We start from the raw sequence: 25,221 nt of genomic DNA, 5'->3' as shown, positions 1-25,221 counted from the left end.
CTTCTTACATTGATCACAGATACTGATATCTTCCTTCTCTGCCTTAGGAGGAGAGGACCTCTTCATGTCAACCTTCTCTTAGCAATGTTTTTACTGGTACTTTTAAAATACTGGAAAACAGTTGTGTTCCTATTCTACTCTAAGAATTTTAAAATATTTTTTTTAAGGAAGTATTCGACTGCCAGATACTCCTTCAAATAAACTCTTTTACTGGCACATAGAAAGCACAGAGTTTATTACCTTGAATTTGCATGTACCTTTCCAGACTTCAGGACAAGTTTACCAGGTCAGAACTGGAGCAAATCATAGATGTTCAAGGCTGATGTATTTGAGGGTATTTTTTGTAGATACAAGCAAAGTAGGAATATTAAGGAATGAAGAAAAGAGGATGCCTGGCAGTAAAGACAGCAGAGTAGACATTTGTGCTATAGACTTAGTAATGTTTTTAGGATCTCTTGGAACTAGTAGTGGTAAGTAAAATAGTTTAAAGTCCTTTTGCTTAGTGGGTTGCTAGTTTTACCTTTTTGTTTTTCCTCTATGTTATGTTTTGATCGTGTTTATATTTGTTAGTTTTATTTAATGTAGCTGTTATTGCTGGCAGGTAGTAGAAACTAAATGCTGGCAAGGAGAGTTTGACATTTTGGGTTTTTTGTGTCTTTTTTTTTTTTTTTTTTTTTTTAAGGTTCCTTATAGGTTGCATGCTGTGCTAGTTCATGAAGGTCAAGCTAATGCAGGACACTACTGGGCATATATTTATGACCATAACCAGAACAGATGGATGAAATACAATGATATTTCTGTGACAAAGTCAACTTGGGAAGAGTTGGAACGGGACTCTTTTGGTGGTTACAGGAATGCCAGTGCATATTGTTTAATGTATATCAATGACAAGGAACAATACTTGATACAAGGTAATGTTATGGATATATTTTCTGCATGATATAGAATAGACAGATAACATTGATAAAAAGAGCTTCTTTCAGATGGATTTCCAGATTTTTTAAATGGTTTTAATAATTATTGGAAGTTCTATTTATGCTCATAACCGCTAGTCAGATTGTTTATGTGGGTGGAACAATTGCTCAACTTTTAGATTAATAAAGAATACCATTGTTTCAGTATTATTAAGAGAGCAAAATAAACTAAGTTTGCTAATCTGTAAACACTTCAGTCAGGTGATCACACATTCAGAATTTTGGAGGTGTTATCTGACTGAAGATTAGAACAGAAATAGGAAATAAAGAAATTACCCTCTTGACATTAAAATCTTTGTGAAGCTTTTTTTTATGAACTTTAAAGGAGCATGGAAACTTGAAGCTTTATGCAGTATATTGAAACGTAAATAACTTAGCTCTACCAACCACACATTAACCCAAAGTAATACATGGATTTGGAATTTTTTTTTTCAGGTCATGTAGTAGTATTTAACGATAAGGCTTGGAGAGAGGGCAAAGATCCCTTAGCATGAGTTCTGTAGGGCCTTATAACTGTGACTAGGCAGCTGACTGTGAAAATGGCTGGACAATCAATAACAAGTGGTGAAAAACTTTAATGTTGCTGTTTTTTCATAGGGCAGAAAGCTAGAGTGTGCATTTGTTTGGTTTTTAAATAAGAACTGGTATTAACCTTGACATTTCTAGATTGCCAGATTAGTAGTGGACTTGCAGCCATAGGGTTTATGGGCCCTGTAGGGTGGCTGTGCCACTCTAATTAAGTCTGAGGCCTGCTTGCTGGGGAACAATTACAGCTGATTGATTCCCCAGGATCTAGGATGCTCTTGCAGAGACCATTCTCAAAGCAAAAAGGAAGGTTACTACATGTAGCTCGTGTTCTTATCAGTTAACTTTCCAAATCGCTGTAGGCCTGCTCTCCTTCCCCTTTTCTGCTGGGAAGTTGAGTTGCGTCCAGCTCCATGTGGCAGTTAATGCAATCAAGCTATGGCGGATTTTTTTGTGACTTTTTTCCTTGAATGTTTACAATCATAGTCCTTATAACCCAAAAGGCTCATCTTTCAAAATGGCAATGATCTGAAGGTGCTGAAGAACATATAATCCAAAGATTGCAAGAGCATTAGATATAGGTCTCAGTAGCAGAGGAGTGCCCAACAGATAATAAAACCAGTTAAAAGTAATATAGTTTTTGAGTTTGCTGCTGACATGTATGTTTCCAGTAATTTTCTTCAAGAAATCTGCTAAACATACTTTTTCCCTATTCTTTCTTTTTCTGAAATGTATATTTCATGTTACCGCAGAAGAGTTTAACAAAGAAACGGGACAGATCCTTGTTGGAATGGACACGCTACCTTCTGATCTAAGGGATTACGTCAAGGAAGACAATAAACGTTTTGAAAAAGAACTCGAAGAATGGGATGCAGAACTCGCTCAGAAAGCACAGCAGGAGAAGTTGTTATCTCAGATACCCAGGGCACCAGCACCCTCACCTGCTCCAGGTGAGCTTCTTCTACCTGTTTGTGAAAGGAGTAGACCTTTCACTAGGTTTTGTATATATTGTTTTGCAGTTTAAGAAAGGAATAAAAAGTCCATTTGTGTAATCTCGAATTAAAACTAGTTACTTGGCCAAGGTAACTACACTTAAAGTTTTGTCTGATAGGTTTTTTGCATTTTATTTTTTACTTGAAGAAAAACAAATTTTTTTTGGTTCTTCTGCCTTTTCCCTCCCAGTTGTGCTTAACTTATACTAAATTAATTAGGTTTTTTTCTGTAGAAACTTTGGCCTTTTAAGATAAGTAATTAACAGGTCTTACTAGTCTGTTTTGAGAATTTATTAGTCCATAAGTGATGTATGTTTTTCTGTTCAGAGTGACTGAGTAGAAGACCTACCTTTTAATTTTGAATTAAGACAGAATTTAGATCTGAAGAGTAATTTATTTGGTGTGATGCACTGAATAGAGTTAGCAATAGTACGGCCCACTTAAGAAATTATTATTTAAAACAAGGGTGTTGAAACTGTGGAAAAGGTTCTGAGCAGCAACAGTGAGGCCAATGCTGTTAGGAGCCTAGCTAATAAAGACCACTGGCAATCTGACTATAAAACATACGCCTGTGTTGACACAGGAAAACCTGTCAGGTTTTAGGTTATATCCACCTTTTGCTCCATTGCAGAATGCTGTGTGTACATAATATGAAAGATGACAAGATGGATTTGTGTAGTGAGACTGCTGTCCAGATGTTCTCGATGTTGCCTTTGAGTCATTAAGACTGAGCATATATTTCTCATAACTATCTGCGACTAGAAACTGAATGTAAAAAGAGCAGCGATTTAATGACATTTCTCTTTTTGCAAACTCTATGGAGCGTGACTTCATCTTCTATACATTTTGATTTCACAGACACTTTGAGAATGGTTTTAGTTCTCTTGTTAGTAATGGAAAGTACTAAATGAATATTTTATTTGTTTGCCAAAACTTGCTTTCATCGTGTAAGGAATGTAAGACACTATTGATTAGCAATTTTATTATCCTCAAGTGGGGAGACTTTCAGATTTCCCTTAAATCAAAAGATATAATGTGTTGATTATTTTGCAAAGTAAAAATACATCAGGTCCTTAATCGGCTGTAGGCCATTCTGTAGATCAGGTCTGTATCCCACAGAAAGTCCAAGTAGAATCACATCTTTGTTCTCAGTTATCAACTATATGATTGATGAAAACTCGTCATTCAAGAGCCTTAATGAGCCTATAGATAGGACGGATCTGTTGTTCCTAGTATAAAATCATGGGTCCATTTATATGAAAGTGTTCAAAATGACCCTAAGACGCAGACTCGTGTAAAGTTATATTTGTGAATGGTGTGACCTACCCTGTACTTCCTGTGTGGGTTACCTTATCTATGAGTGAGACAGTCATCCAAATAGAACCAATTGATTTAAAATTCATGCTTATGTTAACACAAAAAATTGTTATTTTATTTCTGTCACTAAGTTCAAGCAGGAGAACCAGAATATTTAGAGCAGCCATCAAGAACTGATCTTTCAAAGCACTTAAAAGAAGATTCTGTACAAGCAATCAATAAAGCTTTAGCTGAACAAGAAGATAGAGGCCCAGAAGCTATAATGGATACGGTGAGAATATTTTGAAGCTTGAAATACTTCTTTTGCTTTTATTTTGCAAGTTGAAATGATATAATAGCTGATAAAAGGGGGTGTGTGTGTGTAAACTGAACTGAAAATTGCTATTTCCTCAGGGACTGTCCAACACTAAAGTCCATCCAAAAAGTGTGTGTAACAGTCATGGGTATAGTAGCAAATACTAAGATAAATGCCCTCTATGTGATTAAAGTACTTGTCAAGAGTACAGCTTATATTGTTCAAATGACAGTCATATGTTTGTGTCCACCATCTTATCAGAATGTTAGATGGTTCCATTTATTTTTTGAGAAGTAAACATTGACATCCCATGTAAAAGACTTGAGAAATATTGCTTTAAACATTCAGGTTTTTATCTGAGAAAGATAAGATTATAATTAAGTTCCCTCAAAAGACCTAGGGAAGTTCAAGTAGCTTTCAAAAATTCAAAAATATGAAGTTTAATGCAACTTCATAACTTGATGAAAATTATTGTCTGTGATTCATCAGATGCAAATATTAACTTAAAATGGTTATAACAGTTAGTGTTGGATGATTTTATTTTCACTTCATACAACAAATACTAAGAGGAATTGGAAATTAACTACTTCATGAGTTATTAATGAAACTAATATTTAACAGGTTTTTTTTTCTTTCAGCAAATATTTTTTTGTTTCCCTATAAGTATATAGATAAAAAACCCAATGTATTTGCCACAGAATCAAGTGCCTTTAAAGCAATACATGCATCAGTCTTGGAACTGTATCCATAAGGATAAAACATACAAAATGTACAGTATAGCTTCCTTAGGCGTCTCTAGTAACCACTAGAGGTATGGACAATTTAGATCTGTGCAAAATTTGAAGCATGCTTCCTAAGTTCAGGTATGAATACTCCATAAACAAAAGCAGTCTAGCGCTAGATATCTTCAGGGACTACAGGAAAGTCCTTTTAGAGCCTTTGAAAATGACCTGACTTCTTGACTCTTACACTTGATGTGTTTTCCATCCCTCTCTCCTGTGGTGTCAGGAGAGCAGAGAAGCATGCTTTCTCTGCTAAACTGAAATCAAAGCCAACACAGGGAAATTAATCTAACCCTGGACAAAAAGATGCTCTACCTCTAATGCATTAGGCTACTGCATATCTGACTTTGAGTTCCCAGAACACAGAACAGCTTAGGGGGAGCCTGTTAATATGAGTTACCTCCAGCTGAAGGGGTAGCTATGAAGATATCAAACCCGTGATAAAACGTCTTGCGTGATGCTGTCCTCTTTCTAGGGTCTGGGGGCATCCCTCCTGGTGGGATGTGGAAGTGTCTTACAGACTTGATTCCATGGATTAAGTGTTTTACTTTGTACGGTGATCAGCATTAGGACTTTACAAGACTGGTTGAGGACCCACAGGGGGAACATCACGATAGCTTAATGAGGGAGATACAGGTCATCTTATTCCAATATTTTCACTGCGCATTGTTCTGCAACAAGGTGGATGGCTCTTTAAAAATAAACACAAAACCTCAAACCATGCAAACTCTTCTACTTAGAAACAAATGTATTTCAGCTGTTAGAATCTAAAGCCAATTTCTAGCTAATCTGAAGGTACTCTGTTAATGTTTAAAAGTTACTCTCTGCATACCCAAATTTAACTTAAGCAGAATTGTGCCTCTTTCTCAGTGTATCAGCATGCTTTTTAATTATTCTACTTCCATACGCATTCTGACATGCAGGCATATATTCCTTTCCTCCGTTTTTTGTTTGGCATTTTAAAAGAAGGAAAGCCACATCAGGACATGTAACAAACGGGACTGTAGGTTAGTCACCACATTATCATTTGTGTCCATTTTTTGCCCTTTTTGTACTTTTTTCTACCATCTGCACAGTCTTCCTTTGTATTTATACAGGGCTGGGTATAAATAGATACTATGTCTGTTTCTGGAATCTTGGTTAAAAGTGAGACTATCGTAATAGTTGCAGAACAAGTGGCATGGCACTCTGTGATTGCTTAGATTAGAGTCAAGGTTTGAGTTCTGCAAATGTTGTAAACTGGCTGTTAAACAATGATAGACCATAGGAGCTGAGGTTTGTCTCCGTTTAAAACTTACTCTTGCGTATCAAGAATTTCAGTGACTAACATAATCTTGCCCTGATTTTCTGTCTTAATTACTTCTCTAAAAAGAAGAAACACGTTGAATGTAGTGCACCTTTAAATATTCTTTTAAATATCTTAATTGCTAGAGGCTTTTTTGTTTTGTTTTGTTTTTCCCAGAGCATCAGGAAATATTAGCCTTTGGCTTGTTGCCGTCCCTTAGTATGAATTCATCAGATAGTTATATTTAGTAATTTTTTTCAGGAATGTATGTAAAGAGGTGGTTCAGAGACTCATCCTTAAACAACTGCCTTAAATTTGTAATGGATGTTAGAGTTGCAATACTGGCATACTAACATGTAAAGATGTAAATAGCGAATAAAGGACAAATGAAATCCTGTTAATAACAATGTCTTAATTTTAAAATGTGCTACTTAAAATTAAGGAACTGTAAGGAATTAGAGAATATGTGATATTTATAAGTATTTTCAGAACTTCAGCAGTGCGCAGAGTTTTACTTCATGAGCCTGTCAGTTTGCGTGTCTCTGTAATTTTATCTTTTTTTATTCTGACTATTTTTTTATCCCTCCCTTCCCCCCATTACGTACTGATAATGGTTTTCTTCTGCAGAGCTCTGATAATGCCCCAGCTCAACCAGCTCCTAACCAGCGAGTTGTAGAGGTGGCGATTCCTGATGTAGGGACTTTTGTGATTGAGTCAGAGGAGGGGGGTTATGACGATGAGGTACATTTGATTGCAATTGTGTGCACCGCTCCTCCTTGGTGCTTTCTCGTGCTGCCTGATGAGAATTTTTGGCATGTTTGCACATTGTGACACCTAACAGATTTCTGCAAAACTAAATGCTTAGCCATTTGTAACCTTAACAATGTCTTACTTTGTAATGAAATATGAAAGGAAAGCACTAGCTACTCTAATTGGGCACGCTTTGCATGTACCATTTACACTGGAGGTATATTTGTCTTCTTAGCTGTGGAAGTTGAGTGTTTGTGTTAGGCCAGAAAGCCTTTGAAATGCTGGTGACAGACTGCGGTCTACTACATTAATGAAAAAGTGACAGGACAGTGGGTGATTTTCTTAATGTCTGTGCTTTCTTGTCAGTCCAATAAAGCTGATGTTCAAGTCCGATCCCTTATTTTGCAAGGTTAAGCTCTTCAGACTTCAGGGATTAAATTATCCATGGAAATAACCCGAAACTGATATAGCTGGTGGAGCTGACTCTTCCAAAGCTTAATAAAAAAATAATTGCTTTTTTCCCCCTTCAGACCCAGTGTGGCGTGTGTTCCTGGTACTACTTGAGGAACAGACGAGAGGCTCATTTTATCCTAAGAGGCATTATTTTCTGCTGCCCTGTTTTAGCAGCAGAAAGCAATACTGCCAGGTCATCAAACTGCCCTGCTTACTCCATCTTTGGTTTGGTTTGGGTTCGTGTTGGTGCAGCCCCATAATCTCAGGTGTCTGAGCACGTGTTCTTGGTGGGCTACGGGGAGCTTTTGCTTCCCCAGGCAAGTAGATATTTGAGATATGTAATTGTGATCAGTTTTAACTAGGAGTAGGGGGTAGAGAATAAAGTGATTTAGTTGCCATTGTCACACTGAGTTTGGCTTCTCACACATGTGTAGTTTCCTTTTAGAGACGTGAGGATTTAACCTCACCTAATGACCTGCTTTTGGGTTGTTTTTTTCCCCCACTTTTTCACTGTTGTACTCATGCCATTGTCTTTTTACAGGATGATAACTTTCTTCCCTATTTCCCTGTATTTGCTTTCTTTTTAATATTGTTCTTATGTGTGGGGAAACTCCTCCAGAGATTTCAGGGTTCTTCACCTTCTGTCCTTAAGGGCCCGCTGTTGTTGCTGTGCCAGTTGCTGAGCCAGCTCTACCTTGGGCAGGGAGAGAGGGAGTGTTTTTCTTTGCTCACAGATAACAAAGGGCAAAGGCCTTTCCGAGTAACCTACATGTATCAAATTGGTGGTATATAACTGCTGTGAATAGCTCTGAGATGTGTGTCTTACGTTCAGCTTTGTGTTTGTTAAATGTTTTGGGTTTGATTTTTAAGCATTTGTCTGCAAATGCTTCAGGGACCAATTGCATTTGCAGCAATGGGTCCCTTGTTTTGATGTTGAAATACATATAAAAGGCAGTGTAGTTTACTATGTTTTCAGTATAGTATGTATAAAGTGTGATTGGGTGATTTTTCTATTTGAAACATCTTTTTTTTTTTTTTTTTTTTTTTAATCCTTTGGTGTCCATGGGGTAGCACTCATTCAGTATGCAGTTTCTGATGGATACTAATGCTGAACGATGCATGTTCCTTTCCTGGGAAGTTTGGACCATGTAATTTTTAAATTGTATTTGACACAGTTCTTCAATTTTCTTTTTTTTTGTAAGCTTCCTTTAATCGTATGTTGTTAAAGTAAAAATATACACACATGCCATGACTGATTTGCAGAATATGCGCACCAGATCTGTATTGAAATGTGCCGTTTCAATGTATGCATGCATTAAGTTGTTTTTTATCTTGCATGAGACTAAAAGCATATTGAATTTGGTCATTAAAATATTAATCATTCAAAACTTTTACCTTAAATCCCTTGTGGCAGGTCATGCTGACCCCGAACATGCAAGGTATTATCATGGCTATAGGTAAAGCCAGGAATGTTTATGACAGGTGTGGGCCAGAAGCAGGGTTCTTTAAGGTACAACTAACATTTTCAACTTTTTCTCCTCTGACTTTTCTTGTTAGATATGCCTCCTCCCTCCACCCTTTGATGCATATTGAGACTGTTGAAGTGCTCATACGTAGTCCTCTGTGATAGCAGTCCTCCATTTAGATATTTCTCACTTGAAAAACAGACAGCTATTTTCCTGTGGATTCATCAGTACACTGCCTTGATATCCGTAGCTTATATACCTTTCTGTATTTTAGCTTTGTAATAGTAGTAGCAAGTAACATGAAACCTATATGTGTAATCAATAAGAATATGCATTTCCCCCCCCCCCCCCCCTTAACAAAAAACAAGTCTTTACTAGACTGTTTGGGACATCAGTTTTTTCACCCAGGGACGTGAATGTTCAGTCTTTTCCTGTTTATTTCAAAGAGATGTTCTTGTTTTGTACTCCTTAAAAGATTTTTAGTAAATCTAAATTACTTTCTTTTGTGTAACCGCATGGATGTCAATACTATTTATTTACGCAGTGTTTTACTACTGGGAATTAGACATTAAGCTTTTTGTGGTTATTAGTCTTCACAATGATACCACATTTAAAAATGTGTTATTCTTCTTAAATACACAAACTTGTGAGCATTTTTAGCTCATGATCTTTTGAATTTTCAGGGTATTAGAAAGGGAGTTACTTTGGCGTGATGTAAAATCCTCTCAAATGTGATTTGGAAGGAGGAAAGAAGTTTCTTGCTTGTCATTGAGTAGCAGTCTGTTTTCTTTTTAATCAGTGTGGTGTAGTTGCACCAGACGAAATTGTCAAAACCAAAAGAAACACCACCCCCCCACCCCCCCAACCAAACAACAACCAACCAACCAACCCCCCCACCAACACTGCCACCTCCAAAACATTCTGTAGCCCCATGGTAAGGAAATTGAAATCTTATGGGTGCGTGTGTTTGTCTGTTTTTGTGGGTTTTTGTAATGGATACCTAGAGAAGTGTTATGAGCACAGCACTTGTTGGCAGGGCTGTCTCTCTAAGCCCTGCCTGCCCTCGGGGAATGCCGAGACACCTGCTGTAGCCTCTGTCTAGTGAAACAGGTTTTGTTTAGGACTCAGTGCTGGACTGGTTATATTTTCTTTTTTTGTTTTGTTTCTGGTTTTGTGGGGGTGGTTTTTGGTGTTGGGTTTTTTTTCCCAAATTTATTACTTAATGGAAAGATGTCAATCTCTTTTATTTTTTTTTTTTAAGTTGAAAAAAATGCTCATTTGATCAAGTCAAACTCTTTACCAGAAAATTTATTTTTTGAATATGAAGGGTGTTTTGGTAACTTTAAAACAGAAATGCAGTTAAAAATAAAATTATATTTAGTGCTTTGGTGTTATCAAAGCAATGCTCGGTTGAAATGTTTTTAGGTCTTTAATTTTGAATGCTTAAACATTTTCACTTCACGGGGGACAGAATTTGTCTTTGAGTGAGAAAGTGTTCTGACACTAAATTGTTGGAGAGTAGAAAGTTTCCCAACTCATTTTTCTGCTGAATCATGTTTGCAATAACTTAGAAAAGACGTGGAACATGCTTCATTTTTTGAGGAATACATTAATATGAATGTAGATGAAGCGGTCCTACTTAGTAACAAAATTTGTATTTTGAAACATATCAGATGAAATCTCATGTCACTCCATGAACTTACTGTAAAACCTTCTATGATATTTTTTAATATTGTTATACACTTATGTGTTTGTTTTTTATAAAATGAGTGTTTGCAGAAAGCTGGAGTTTTTTTCTATCATGTCTTTGTTTTTAGTATCACCCAGGTAAAACCCGTTTAACGAGGGTCACTGTTACTGCCAGGGTTCCACTCCTCTCTTAGATCTCAGGCCTGAGACATGACTGATACAAACCCATTAAGATATTTATTGATCAATGACCGCTGCCAATCATTCTTCTTTAAATTTAATAGACAGTCCCTTGCAGAATGTTTGCCTTAAGAACTTTATGTAACATTCTTAGTGAGAAAATGAAAGCATGTAATATTTCTTATACTGTCCCTTTTTCTTGTATTCTGTGTAGAGAAATAGTGGGTTTTTTCACTGTACATAGCATTTCTGAGTCTGAGGTATACCATTTTATTTTTTAAAAATATGCATATAAAAATACACATTTTGTGTTGCATTTTTGCTACGCGGTTACGTGAAAAATTAGATGTCTAATAGCAATTGCTTTTTGTTTCTGGGCTACCCCAATAAACAGGGTTTAATTGCATAGTTATTCACTTCAGTTTTCTAATTGTAGAACTTCTTCTGATGAAAGATAATACAAACTCTGTCTGTGGCTGTTGATATTTATAATCGGTTCTCTCAAACTTCCTTTTTAGTGATAATGCAAATGATTAGTATTTAAAAATATTGATGCAGAACGTTCTCTTAAGCTTTAAAGTTCTTCACATGCTTGGTGTTTAAGCCTGTATGAACAGTTTCCTACTCATGTGTTTAGTCCTGAAATAAAATGTGTATTAGTAGAGGATGGGAGCCAAAATTTTTGATAGTTAAGCATCAAGAAGTTACCTGCTACTGCCAGGTGTTTCAAGGTAAAGGAATTTGAAATATTGAACAGGGTATTTTCCTGCCTGCTTTGGAGCTTTTTGTGGATATGTTGTATTGAAACTTTGCTAACGTGTGAAGCTACTGTGTTAAGTCATTTGTTTCAAGTCAACCTTTAGTCTTAGCGAACAATCTGATCACCTCCCTATTCTGAGAGATAAATTGTGGGGAGTATTAACATTCGTCACCATTTTTCTAATTATTTTTCCTGTTATTGCTCTTGTTCATTCTGTATAGTTTCAGTGAATAAAATCTAATGAACATAACAGATGATGTTCATTAAAATCTAATGTTCTGGCAAAGCTGGAAAAGAAAACACTTCTGATGACCTCTAACGTTGATCTAAAATATTCAGTAAGGACTCTGTCCTGCCCTATAGGAGACTAATACTATTCTTATTGAAGTATTTTTATTTTTTTTTAATCCTACAATTTTTTTTAAAGGCATTTTCCATTCTCACTTAAGTGTTTTCAAAATCATACATGCTCATTAAACTTTCTGTAGAATTGTTTTACTCACGAATTTGCATGTTAACCGTACATTAGAGGTACCTTTTTTTACCTTATGAGAATTCAGAGGATTCCTTTAAGTAGTGTGTCTGACGTTTTATACTGCTTTTGGACTGTAAGTGGTTAAAGAAGCCTCTCTAGGGATTGGATGAACCTTCTCTTAGGGAGATGCAGTACAGGATTGGGGCTGCTTTTGAAATAAAGGTCTACCTGGGATTTTGGCAGGCTTAGTTGGGGAGAGACAAGAACAACTTTACCATTTGTCTGGTACCATTGTCTGGTGGTTGGTAGTTTTGTTGTGTGTTTTTTTTGGTTTTTTGTTTTTTTTTAAACATAGTTCAGACTTGTTAGAAGGGTGGAGTGTGGAATCGTTAAAAAATTATTTTGTAGGCAAAAGGCCATGGGACATGAATTATCCTGTTAGTGTCTCTGATGTTTAAGAGTTAAAAGCCAGAAAGAATAATGTATATTTTTAAAATTATTTAGGCAATTAAATTGGAATACACGCGTCTGCTAAAATTAGCCCAGGAAGATCCACCACCTGAATGTGATTACCGTTTGCGTCACGCAATTGTTTACTTCATCCAAAATCAGGCACCAAAGAAGATAATTGAGAGAACATTACTGGAACAGTTTGGAGATCACAATCTTAGCTTTGATGAAAGGTAATAAGATCTGCATGTCTCATGTCCTGTGCTCATGAATGCTCTCTTATGGGTGGAGAAGCCCCTTTGTTTCAGATAGTGCACATAACAGAGGAAAGGCTGGTTTGTTATTTTGGCTTTATCTTCTAGTTAATACCTTGCAAGCATATTTTGTTAAAAAAAAAAAATATATATATCTGTATAATCTATATAAAAATCTCTTTAAAAAGAATAAACAAGCAGTTGGGTTTCTATCGTTACGAAATAAGGAGAAATACTCAGTGTTGCTCATGTTTTTGCACATAGATTTCTGTGCCTTCTTTCAAAACCCTGTGTAAGGCTGCGTAGTTTGCATTCTTCAGCCAGCAGTAGACAGTAAAGCCTTACAAGCTAGATGGGTAACTTGAATGCAAGACAATGTCTCTTTTCCACTCGAAATTCCACATATTTACTTATTTAAAGAAATAAATAAGTTGAAAGGTAGAGAACATTAGTCTGATTTCTACATAATGAATAATCCTCTAATGTTACTTTTGCAAAGTAAATACCGTGGAGTTTAAAGCCATCTGAAGTTTATATTAAAAATAATGACTAAGCAATGTGGCAATTTAGCAAAATAAACCAAGAAGTAATTCTTAAATAGCACAGGCCTCCATCATGGGTACTTCTAAAGTATGCCCTCTCCTGCTGATTATACCATACATAATAAAAAGCACATTTTCCACAGTGTTTTCATAGTGTTTTGCATAAGGCTGTAGCTTATACTGTTTGAGGTTGCTGTCTTTGGACAATATCCTTTGCAAATTTCCAGTGATACCATGATTTCTTGTTGCTTTTTGCAAGGTGCCGTAACATAATGAAGGTTGCTCAAGCTAAACTTGAAATGATAAAGCCAGATGAAGTAAACATGGAGGAATACGAGGTCAGTATTTTTTATGCTTTAAATTAAATTGTAATGTGAAATAGTTATCGGTAAGCTGAATTTTATCTTCACAAATTTCTTCTAGTCTTACACCGAGGAGTTAAAACTGGTTATTGAAAGACCATTTATTTGTAGGAAGGCTGCTCTCATCGGTTGATCTAAAGCTGTTATTTTCCCGCATCTGTAATTACAATGAGTTTTGAGCCGTAAATAAATGTCAACTTTGAGTCTGTCCTTACTACTTAACATGTCTCAATGTCACTAACAGTATTTTGTAGTTTATCGCCATATGAGGCAACTGGCTTTCTCTAGTCAGAAACAGCTAGCAGTGAAGGGCTGGTCTAAGCCCAGCCTTACGCATCTTGAGAACTGGGTCACAGGCACAGTCACACTTGTGATTTTCCTCCAGCTGTCTTTGCAGCCATTCCCGTTTTCTTATGAGATCCAGATTCTCTTGTTTGCGGAGACCATACATAACCAGTTTATGCATTTAATTTTTCCTTCCGTGCTATTTAGAAAAACTTGGAAAGAAGAAAAGAGCAAGTCTCAGACATTAAATAATTGTGACTAATATTTGCCAAAATAACTCATCTCATATCTAAAGCTAAGTCTGTAGCTGGTTTTACAGCATCAGTTTGAACTCTGCATAATACTGTTCATTAAGGCCTCTTAACAGTGGATATTTGTCCTAGGCAGATTCCAGTGTACCATTTAAACCTCATTGTGGTGCAATTACATCCAAACGGCTTGTTCAGGAGGACTAATCTTTCCCTCAACAAACCAAATAAAAAATATTTACTTGTCATTTCTCATTATCGGGTTCAGGACCTACAGTAGATGCTACTGCATTACAGTGTGCCCTCCCTGGGTTATGAAGGGAAAGGACTCTTACAGTGGGATTTCTGTTGCATTTTTTAGGCTGTGCAAGGCTTAATATTTTATCATGTTCTGAATGGCATTGCACAGGTAGAATAAACAATTCTGGACTCAGCTTTGAGAGTGAGGGAGTGGGGTGTCTTCTGTTCCCCTGCAGATACATGCTGCTTTTTTAGCTCTCGAGGCAGATAGTTGGTGGTTTCTCCGAAGATTGTATCGGTATTTGTCCTGTAGAGTGAGTTGGCATTTCATGAACCCTTTCTCATGCTCTCTGTGTTGAATCTGCAAGTGGCTATGTATTATGGTATGCTGTCCCCTATTTTATCTTGAGTGAGCCATTGAAAGTTGGCTACTAACCAACTGCAGTAAAAGCACCTTTCTCACTTAGATCACGTACCTGTAAAGCCAGCAGTCGCTGTGTAAATGGTGATGCAGTAAGGTAAATGTTTTGCTCCAATACAAACATCTCCACAGTCTGAACTGCATTTGTTTTTTTGTCACTTCCCATGTAAAACGTTCAGGCTTTTTCTATGTTATTCTTATATTGAAAGTTAAGCTTAATATTTAGTGTATGAAAAAGCTTTCTAACACTTTCTGAGTAAATAACTGAGTGTAATGTAGGAAGGAAAAAAAGGCTATTAGCTTCTCAACTCTTTTTGAGAAGGAAAAGGGGATCTCATAATTCTGACTGTGGCTCTCCAAAGATGCTTTGTGTTACTTTCAAACGGTAATACATTCTGTAAAAATAATCTCATATAAAAAAATTTTAGATATTTAATAATATTTTTTTTTATTGAGGGAGGGGGGAATTCAGACGGACTTTTCACTTGTGCAAGCATACTAGGGGTCCTTAGTGCTTACTGTGAGTATTCATCACTAAGTCAAGTGTGTGGTTAAAAAAAATAAAAAATTGTATTTCATGTTTGTGGATGAAATTCTATATACCCTTTCTTATATGCAGAGATGGCATCAAGACTATAGAAATTTCAGGGAAACAACCATGTTTCTCATGGTAGGATTGGAGTTTTTCCAAAAAAAGAGGTAAGTGGTAGTATAGAACTCAAATGTAGTAGAACAATTTCAAGGTGAAATGTAATATTGATAAGTAAAGTTATTTTTTTGAATTAGGACTTGTTTAATGTGTTCTTCATTTTAGTTAAGCATTTATTCAGTCCATTAATGTCTTCAGTCTTGCATCTACCTCAAAGTTTCCTGCAACTTCCTATTCCTAATGTCCATTTCCAATCTTTTACCAAGCCATGGACTCTTTTCAGAGCACCCTCCACATGCTCCCTTTTTCCTCCTCCTCGCCTACTGTTAGGTCCTTGGAGTATCTCTCAGACATAAAAACCTTTCCTCTTGGGCACCACATGTGCACATACATTTATCTGCTTTCATCAGCAATCATAATTAGTCAAGTCCCCATTTTATCCGTCTTTTTATTGGGTCTTCCCACAGAAGCAAAGTTTTGCCTTCTCCATTTGTCTGAGCCAAAATTCCACCTGTGATGGGCTTTTTAAAGGTCAGGAAAAAAAAGAACATATTTGAGGAGAGCTATCACGCATAACTATCATAGCTGTAGCTGATTCTTCTTAGCTCCATGAAGCAATGGTGATTCATTACTGTCTCTTTTTGAAGCAAGTCAGGAAATGTCTGTATAAAATTGGTGACATTTATGTACTTAATGCACTATAGCTAAAACTTAATGTCTGATGTACTACATGCAACAAGGATGGTGACTGCAGTATAAATATATATGCCTCAAAGCATTCTGCAGAAGAGTCTTTGAAACAGGATTGTTCAGGGTACGTCCTCCTCCCATGCCCAGCCGAAGGAACAAAATGATTAGCTGCAAATTATCTAGTGGCTGACATCTGTGATGTCAAAATTGAGCTATCATATGATGTAGATTTTTGATTGTGAAAAGAATTCTGTAGTCAATCACTGATTTTTTATTTTTTTTTTTTTTATGTATTACACAGTAGGTAGGGGAACTATGGTGGGAATCAAACTTCATTTCTTTTCTTTATGCTGTGTAGTAAATTGCTTCGTATTTCTCTTTCTTGTCTTGTATGCCCACAAAAAAGGCAGGCCCCAAACAAAATGGGAAAAAAGATTGGAAAAGACACTGTGCCTTGTCTTTGTGACAAGCTATGGCTTTGTACGGCGGCTAACACAATGAGCCTATAGTCTTGGGTTGTCTTCTGGTTGTTAGCATGTAATAAATAGTACATTCATTAACAATCTAAATTGCAATATGCTACTTTGTCAGGCTTAAATAGCTTATGTACAAAGGTTGGTCAGAAGATTGCCCGGCTTATTTGAAAAATAAACACTCTGGTATTGCTTGATCCCTTAAGGAGGCAAAAATGTCACAGGCATTGGTGTGGTCCATAGGAACCCTCCTTGTTACCCCCAGACTTCATGCAGGCAGGAATGGAAGATCTTCACATCCCTTGGCACTGGGACTCCAGGATGGTACCTCCATCTGTAAAATATTAGTGTTTTCACTAATCCTCCTCTTACCATAGTGTATTCTGATTATGCCAGGGAGAAGGAGGCAAGCACATGTTTCTTCTCTGTGCTGAACAGTATTTTTAGTATAGTTTTCCATTATTTACAATAATTTGCAGAATTAGAGTAAGATGTTTGCTACCAAACATCTTCGTAATTTAGAAAACAAGCCTATAATGACCAGTCTTAGACTCCGATGTTGGTCAGAAATAAAAAATTCAGTATTATCAGACTCATCTAACATCCAAAGAAGCGTAGCATTTGTTCCCATTGGCAGGAAATGCAATTTCATAAATGCTTCAGGAGGTATTTAATACAAAGACAGTAGGACTAGAGTTAAGCGTGCTTAGAGGATGGGTGAGGATCTGGGTATCCATTGACCTGCTCTAAAAGCATGTATTGGAATTATTCACCCACGTTTCAGCTACAGATTCCCAAAGGACGGAGATATTTACTGAGGTTCACATCTTGTACACTCCAGAGGGCAGTACTACCATCCTTATTCTGCAAATGAGACTAAATTGATGAACTCTTACAATTCTTTTATTAACACTGAAATCATAAAAATGTAACTTTAAAAATATTTATGAAAACATAGACTTTCATAATTGAAATGCGACCTTTATTAGCAGGGCTGTTTTGAACCTTTTTTCAGAAACCCATCCCCCTCAGTAAACCAGCTTTTCTTATTTTTAGTAATGCTAATTGAATACCTAGCAGCACTCAGTCTCCAGATGGAACCAGAAATAAGCCTTTATCCAGGTGGTCTCTGATTTCCTTAAACAATTGTACTGTGTTGAACGAATGCAAAATCAACATTAAAGAAGTAGTTTGGTGTATCTTTGTCATGCCTACTTTCAGTGTTCACTCATGATCCCTTATGGTGGCTGACAAGGCCCCCTTTTCACTGCAGGTGGAGAATTAAAGGGTCTTTCAGGCATATCTTCTCTGACTGTACTATAGAGTAGGAACCTCTTGTGGGCGAGATGAACACAGCCAGCTGGTGAATCTTGGCAGGAGTTTTACCTGCAGCTCACTCTTGTGGTTGCAACTGAAAAGTGAACAAACTGTAGACCTTAGCGGTTGCCTTTTAAGTTTTCTTGGAAAGCCAACAGTTTTGCAGTTTTGATGGAAATACCTTTTTCAAAGCAGTGCTAAAATTTAGCCAGCCTGTACTGTCTGCATCTTTTCCAAAGCCTGGGCCCAGTGAGCTCCATAATTCTGTGAGCAGCTTCAGTGATTTCAGGCTTAGACTTCGTAGGCTGGAGCTCATATGCACTTCAGGTGTGAAAAGGCAGAATCTGTTTGGTTTTTTACACTGTAGTCTTATTCCTCAGACTGTCAAGATACATAAGGACTCCCAGCTTGGATGTATAATAATGGTGATATTTTAAAATAGCTTATCTTGCTGTTAGATGGCAGTATGGTTGTTTCAGGGAAAGGTCACACAACTGGGGGAAGGGGCAGGAAGAGGGACAGGAATAAGGCCACTCACTCCCAGCAGCAAGTTTTTAACTTGGATCAACTGAGGTTTTGAGACTGTAATTTCAACCTGCAGTTTCACAAATAACTGAACTAAGAATGGAAAGGGAGAGGACGTTCTGCCCCGCTGGTCTTATGTCTAGCGATTCCAGTTCCTTGCCATCATCTTCTCTCCTTTCCTTATACATTAAGTTTTCTGCCGTCTGGTCAGTTGTGTTGGTGATCAGTGGTGTGAAGGGTTTTCATGGGCAGGAGAAATGGACTGGAGAGGATAACAGGACTTCTCTTAATGAAAGCATAGCTTTGTATTTTGAGTACAAAAAGGCAGAGAACAGTGACTGCACTTGCAATGTAATATATTAACTACTTAAGCAATAAACATTTAGAATTGCAAAGAACTACAAGCAGATCTCATGGTGGAAGAAACAACTTCACAGTAGATTCTGAAATTATTGTGTTGGGTTTCATCTTGTTCTTCTAAACAAGGTTATTAGAAGGCAAAGCTTTTAGGAACCATTGCTATTTCAAGTAGCCCTTTCCCGTCTTTTTATGTTGTCTCGTTGGGAGGCATTACTCTAACTCTTGGGTTTGTCTACTTCAGAAAATTCTGACATGTGTTTTTCAGGTATGCCCTCTGTGTACTCACACTTACTTTTTAGCCATTTTTAGTAGTTTGGTGGTTTGGTTTTGGTAGTTTAAACCTTAATCATGACCCCCTGTTCTCACTAGAAGTGAGTGAGTGCACAATGTACTGTTCCTCTAACACTCGGTCAGGAAATTCCTCTTCATAGTTTTGTTTGGTTTTTTTTAGTTTGAATAAAAATGAGATTTCTAACTGCTTGTTTTTAGGGTAACTGCTTGAAGTTACTATCTGTTACTATCAGTGTCTATCTGTCATAACTGGGTTTCTGTAAGTCAGAGAATTAACAATTTAAGTTGTTTGCTGGAAACAGTACGCAGCAGTGTAAAGGGGGATTGTTATCTATGTGTGAAGGGATCGCACACATATTATTGACTATTAACTGCTAGGTTCTTAGGTTCTGTGTTACTCATCCTTTACCAATTAGGCTTGTATTTATTTTCTGCATATCAATAAATGAATATCATTAAATGCTGTTGTGGCTTCTTCTGTCACTTTAGATTTCAATAGTTTGGAATTACTTACGGTTATCGAGACTAAAAAATCAGAGTTTATTTTTTAGAAATAAGGTGACAGCTTTAAGTCTTATTTGCTGAGGTGTAGAATGCTATCGAGATATATATGGCAACAGAAGAGAAAACTTAATGTAGCATAAATGCACATAGGAAAAAATTAAGTTTTCATGTATACTTAAGGCTAATCCGAAGCTATTTTTTGAAGTGAGTGCAATGATATCCCTTAGTTTTAGCGATCTTTGGATCAGACTTCATGTGCGAGTGATCTAAGCTGATAATAAAATAAATTGTTCTAATGTGCATAAAAGACAAAATTGTGCGGTAATAAAAAAAATGTTATGAAGGTTGGTGGGGAGGGATGTACTTGCAGTCAAACAAGCAAGTGAAGTTACCTATCTTGCGAAGAGCACAGTAGTTAGCTTGAAACAGGTGGTACCTGGATGTTGCATCTAATGTTTTTGTTTCTTTACTTTACTTCAGCTATATGGAAGCCTTGCTCTACCTTATCTATGCTTACCAGAATAACAAAGAACTCTTGTCCAAAGGCCCATACAGAGGGCATGATGAAGAGCTGATATCTCACTACAGACGAGAATGTTTGCTAGTAAGTGAAGGGTGAAGTATGTTTCAAAAAGTTGAACTTGCTGCATAGCTTTAACAAAATTTTAGTAGAAAAGCGTTGCCATCATTTATAACAAAACCAACAAAAAACACCTTTCATTAACAAGTTAATGCTTAGACTTATGTAAGGAAAAAAAGGCAAAAGTAAGAAGGAAAACATTATTCCCTTTTTTTTATTATTATTAATCACCATCCTTTATGATTGTAAATAGTGTGCTTACTGTCATCATGTCTGGGCTAGGTGGGAACAACAGTTGACAGTGTTGGTGAGCAGACTTACCCTGTTGGCACAGTTTGACGGGGAGACAAGTATCGGAAAAGGCATCAGCAGGAAACAAGTTTGTTTGTTTGTTTTTTTCCTTGATTATGTCACTTTTAGCAATGGTGAGAAAACAAAAGCAGGTGATAGGACCTCAGTCGTTAAAAAGAACAGCTGCAAAGGTTGAGTTGTCAGTGGCTTTGAGGAATAGCATGAGATCAAGTGGTTTAATAGAGTATATGCATCCTTGCTGTAAACATTGAAACACAAATGTGATTATTACAAATTCCCAGGTAGCTTTGTAGGAAGACTCTGCTTTAAAACAAAAAGAAACTGATGCATGGTAGAATGTGAAATGCTGTATACTTAAAGGCTTTCCTTTTTTGTGGTGGTTTATGAAGAAACTAAATGAACATGCTGCAGCACTGTTTGAATCAGGAGATGATCAGGAAGTAAATAATGGCCTGATCATTATGAATGAGCTTATTGTCCCGTGTTTGCCATTACTACTGGTGGATGAAATGGAAGAAAAAGATATTGTCGCTGTGGAAGACATGAGAAACCGTTGGTGTTCCTATCTTGGACAAGAAATGGAACGTAAGTCATTTATTCGTTAAGGTAAAAGGCCGTTGTGCACCTTTTTTAATAAATGTGATGTTTTCAATGTCTTGAATTGAGCCTATATCTTCTGTGCCTTGGTAACGTATTTTGAGCTACCATAACTTTTGAATAATCCTGCATGCATTTAATAAACAGTTTTTCCATATATTGGACTGGAGCATTAGGCCTTAAAGGAAACACTCTTTTTGAATGGAAAAACATTTGTGGGTGTAGACCATCTGAAGGGGTGTTTATAGTAACATTTTACTAGGAATTGGTATGTCCTAGTTATTGCTGGCAGACCTGAAGTGGATTATTCCAAGTGATACTCCTCCTCTTACCACCCTCTAATAAAAGAAAAAGTCAATGTTGGGCAGAAAAAGGAAAATTCCACATGCACATGTAAATGCTTACGGGTTTGTTTTTTTATTGTTTTATTTGCAGCTAACTTGCAAGAAAAGCTGACAGATTTCCTGCCAAAACTGCTAGATTGTTCTACAGAGATTAAAGGTTTCAATGACCCGCCAAAGTTACCCTCCTACTCCACACACGAACTGTGTGAAAGATACGCCCGAATCATGTTGTCACTCAGTCGAACTCCAGCCGACGGAAGATAAATTCTGCAACCTTCCTAAGCACATTGTATAAACTTTTTTAGTTCTTAAACCTTGCCTTCCTGTCACAGGGTTTGCTTGTTGCTGCTATAGTTTTTAACTTTTTTATTTTAATAACTGCAAAAGAGAAATTGACTGTACAAACTTTAGCCAGACTGCAAACAATTAAAGCTGAGAATCGCATGGCGCTCAGTCGTTTCAACCAGAATTGATGCAACATGCAAGTCTGATCATTATGGCAAAACTGCTTTTTTGCCACTTATCTGTTACAGTATTACTTTGCTTTTATCTTAAGATCCTTTACTTTATCAACAGCTGTCTGGATCATTTTGTGACTGCAACTACTTTAAGTGTCCAGTGCTGTGTAAATACATGGTACCTGGTAGCTTGTAAATGAAATGAAAGAATAAAGTTTTATTTATGGCTACTTCTGTGTTTGCAAGCAGATACCTTGTATATTACTGTAAAATACGGGTATTTTTAGAAGAGATACGGTATATTGATGGGTTACTCAATTTTATAGACAAGGTTCTTCAGGATTTATGGCCAGTTTAGTTACAGGTAGTCAGAGATTACTCAATGTGAATATATCGGAAAAACTGTCACAGTATTATACACTATGGGTTTTTTTGTATATTCTTTACTGATCTGTATGATAGTGCACCTGAACACCTCCGTGTGTGTGGCCATGCCAAGTCTATTCTGATAGTAGGGACTGGCTTCTGAAGCAAAACAATAATGGCACCTTCTTTCTATTCTTAGGAAAAAAATGAGGAAAAACAGTGTTATTAGCAGAAATATAATACACCCTCTGAACAAAATTTCTAGAAATTGATTTAAGTAGAGGAAATAGAGGTTTAAAAAAGTGGAATTTGTGAAGCTTAAGAATAAATTCTTTTTTTTTAATTGGTATTTTAGTCATGTAAGTGACCAGGATTAAAACCTTAACATTAATTTCGTACTTGAAATCGGTTGCTATTGTTGCCACAAAATATCTCGCAAATCTTTTATCAGTCGTAATTAAATTTCTATTAGAAGTAAAAGAAAAGATCTAGGGCTTGTTTTGTAGACCTGAAATACTCTCTGGTTTTAATGAAGAAACTTAATTATTTTGTGGAAAAAGAAATTTAATGCGTCCTTAGGTAATCCTGTTACCTGACACTATTTTGATTCCTACTCTTTATAGAGAACGTTTTGTGTTAGAACAGTAAAATATATGAATATTTGTTTGTATGTTTTTATTGGAGCGGCACTCGACTTTTCATTACAGGCTTTCAAGTGGTGTTTATTCGAATATCTACTAATAAAGGAACACAGAGGGAGGGAAGGAGTAATTAAGTTCAGACCACTTAGAAAAGTAGTGGGCATCAATGTAAGCATCTCATGCAAGAAAAGGCAGAGTTCAGTCTTGGTACATATCAGTCTTGAAAGCTGTTCACTCTTGAGAGGTACAGGATGACAATACGCAGTGAATAGTGTGTGAACTTCCATTCAAAATCGTTTTAGGGATGTTTCCCTCTTCTGTTTTCAATATTGGAGTGCTTCGTCCTTTTGTCAAATTATCCATGTATTTTATTATTATTATTTTTTTAAAATACTGAACTCTTAAAAGTGCAATACTACTCAGAAGCCTTTTTTAGGTCTGAAACTACTGAACTGTGCGTGAAATATCACCTTTCAAGGAGAAGGATTTGCATATTATGAGAAGGATGAAGATGCATTTTAAAAGTTTTCACATTTTGCATCTGTTGCACTTTGATTTGATACTCAAGAATATGCCTGCTTCACATTGTGTATTCTTAAATAAGGTTTTGAACAGATCAAAGGTTTTGCCTTTTTCGGTAGGGGTAAAAACAATTGAAAGTGAAAGAGCAATTTTATTTCTTTATTGCTAACAGGTTTTGAATTTGAATGTTTGTGAAAACTTTTAAGGGAGGCTCCCCTCTAACCCTGCAGGAGGCAGTCACCTTCATCACCTGTGTAATCTTCCCTGACAGGGGAAAAGGCACTCTTTCTAAGGTAAAAAGAGGAAGAAAGTATTTCACTTGGGAAGAACTTCTAAGGTATTTAAATTAAAAGGAAGCAATCAAGGATGAGATTACTTGTTCTTTTTTTGTTTCAGGTTTTTTCAGTATGGAAATAATCCATTGTAGTTCGTAGTACTGAAGATAAATATGTATTCATTTGCAATGACTTGAACTTTTGAGTTGAATTGAGAAGGTCTGTCTAGTAGAGTGGAAATAAATATATATGTATTTTACTATCTTTCCAATATCTTGTATGATATACATATTCAATATCTCTAAACCTCCAGCTAAAGGTACTATTTTGTCTTAAAACCTTGCTTTTTTCACTGCAATAAGATAGCTGATAGCTTGAATTCACGATGCCTAGCACAAAACCTATATAAGTAACTGTGTAAGGTAGTAAAGCAATACAGTTCATTTGTCTACCTAATAATCTGTGACCGAATTACGGAAGTAGCTATTTCTCTTCAGTATGGGAATCGTGAGGTTCTTATGAGGCTGCTTTTTTCGCTTTATAGAACACAGAGATTAAGGGAACTTAACCCAAATTCATTTACTAAATCACCTGCCCCATCAGTTAAATGCAAGGTTGGGTTTTTTTTCCCCAGATGTTGCTTCATACCATGGAGGACCCATAAGGCACTGCGGTCTTTCAGTTATGTGCCTTTTTTTTTTCCTCCGCCCATGTGTCTTTGTTTTAGCTGACCTGTCGTGTTGCCACGCTTTAACTGGTAGTATCAAATATCCTGTTGTTTCTAGTTAAAGCTGCCGTAGCAGATCTGTTTAGTTCCAGCCTAGCAGAAGACCATGAGCAGCAGAATTAATCTGAACAAACGAAGAGGACTGATGAAGTCAATTTGTACTTCTTAGATGTGTTGATGTTGAAAGAACACCAGAAGGAAGGGGGTAGTTTTAGACCCCCATTACAGAGTCTTTGTTGCTTTGTGGACAATCTGTGCTTTAACTGCAGTGAATGACTGATGTAATTAACAGATCTGCTCATGAAAACGTGAGGTATGAGCATAGTCAAGAGCATATGCTTCATGTTCAGGCTTTAAAAAAAAAAAAAAAAAACACAAACAAAAAACAAACCACCTTGATAATGTCTGTATTAAATATCTTTCAGATTATTTTTAGGCTACTCCAGTATGCATGAGAAGACAGCAGCTCCAGAGAGGTACCCGACGTAAACAGTAGCGCACAGGAAACAGTCTGATACTGTCCAACAAATGTAAAGGTCCATAAAGAGAGACGATGGTGGTTGTTTATAGTCTTCATTTTGTGCTGTTTCCTTTTCTCAAAACCCAGTGAGTCCAACTGTCTGTGGGAGGCCTTATGTAAACCCACGTTAAGAACGCTGATGAAAAAATGCACCACTCTAAGTATATAATAAATCACCTCGTCTATGCAGCATTTCCCAACGTAAATACATACACTGATGTTTTTTTTTAAATATATTCTGGTATTGTGTCTAGAAGGATGCAAGAAAAATGGGTATCAGTCATGGCATTGAGAGAAAGTGGTAGAATATTTCTGTTATTTGTTT

At 36.6% G+C, this 25,221-nt stretch overlaps 1 protein-coding gene across 4 annotated transcripts in view; it reads left to right on the top strand.

The window, feature by feature from the left end:
- USP25 (ubiquitin specific peptidase 25) overlaps positions 1 to 22,874 on the top strand; it is a 96,500-nt gene extending 73,626 nt beyond the window's left edge. For 2 of the 4 annotated variants that reach the window (XM_054202450.1, XM_054202479.1), the window contains 11 exons: positions 683 to 911; positions 2,252 to 2,449; positions 3,940 to 4,079; positions 6,798 to 6,911; positions 8,788 to 8,883; positions 12,448 to 12,626; positions 13,449 to 13,527; positions 15,365 to 15,444; positions 20,035 to 20,158; positions 20,836 to 21,031; positions 21,479 to 22,874. In XM_054202450.1, the coding sequence (XP_054058425.1) occupies positions 683 to 911; positions 2,252 to 2,449; positions 3,940 to 4,079; positions 6,798 to 6,911; positions 8,788 to 8,883; positions 12,448 to 12,626; positions 13,449 to 13,527; positions 15,365 to 15,444; positions 20,035 to 20,158; positions 20,836 to 21,031; positions 21,479 to 21,651 (1,608 nt within the window). In that variant the 3' untranslated portion in view covers positions 21,652 to 22,874. The remainder of the gene's footprint in view (positions 1 to 682; positions 912 to 2,251; positions 2,450 to 3,939; positions 4,080 to 6,797; positions 6,912 to 8,787; positions 8,884 to 12,447; positions 12,627 to 13,448; positions 13,528 to 15,364; positions 15,445 to 20,034; positions 20,159 to 20,835; positions 21,032 to 21,478) is intronic. The other 2 variants (XM_054202461.1, XM_054202469.1) reach the window with 2 other exon arrangements.
- The last annotated feature ends 2,347 nt before the right edge of the window (positions 22,875 to 25,221 follow it).

Source organism: Rissa tridactyla, chromosome 1 (assembly GCF_028500815.1).
Source record: "Rissa tridactyla isolate bRisTri1 chromosome 1, bRisTri1.patW.cur.20221130, whole genome shotgun sequence".
NCBI classification, from domain to species: domain Eukaryota; kingdom Metazoa; phylum Chordata; class Aves; order Charadriiformes; family Laridae; genus Rissa; species Rissa tridactyla.
This window is presented reverse-complemented; position numbering and strand designations above follow the sequence as displayed.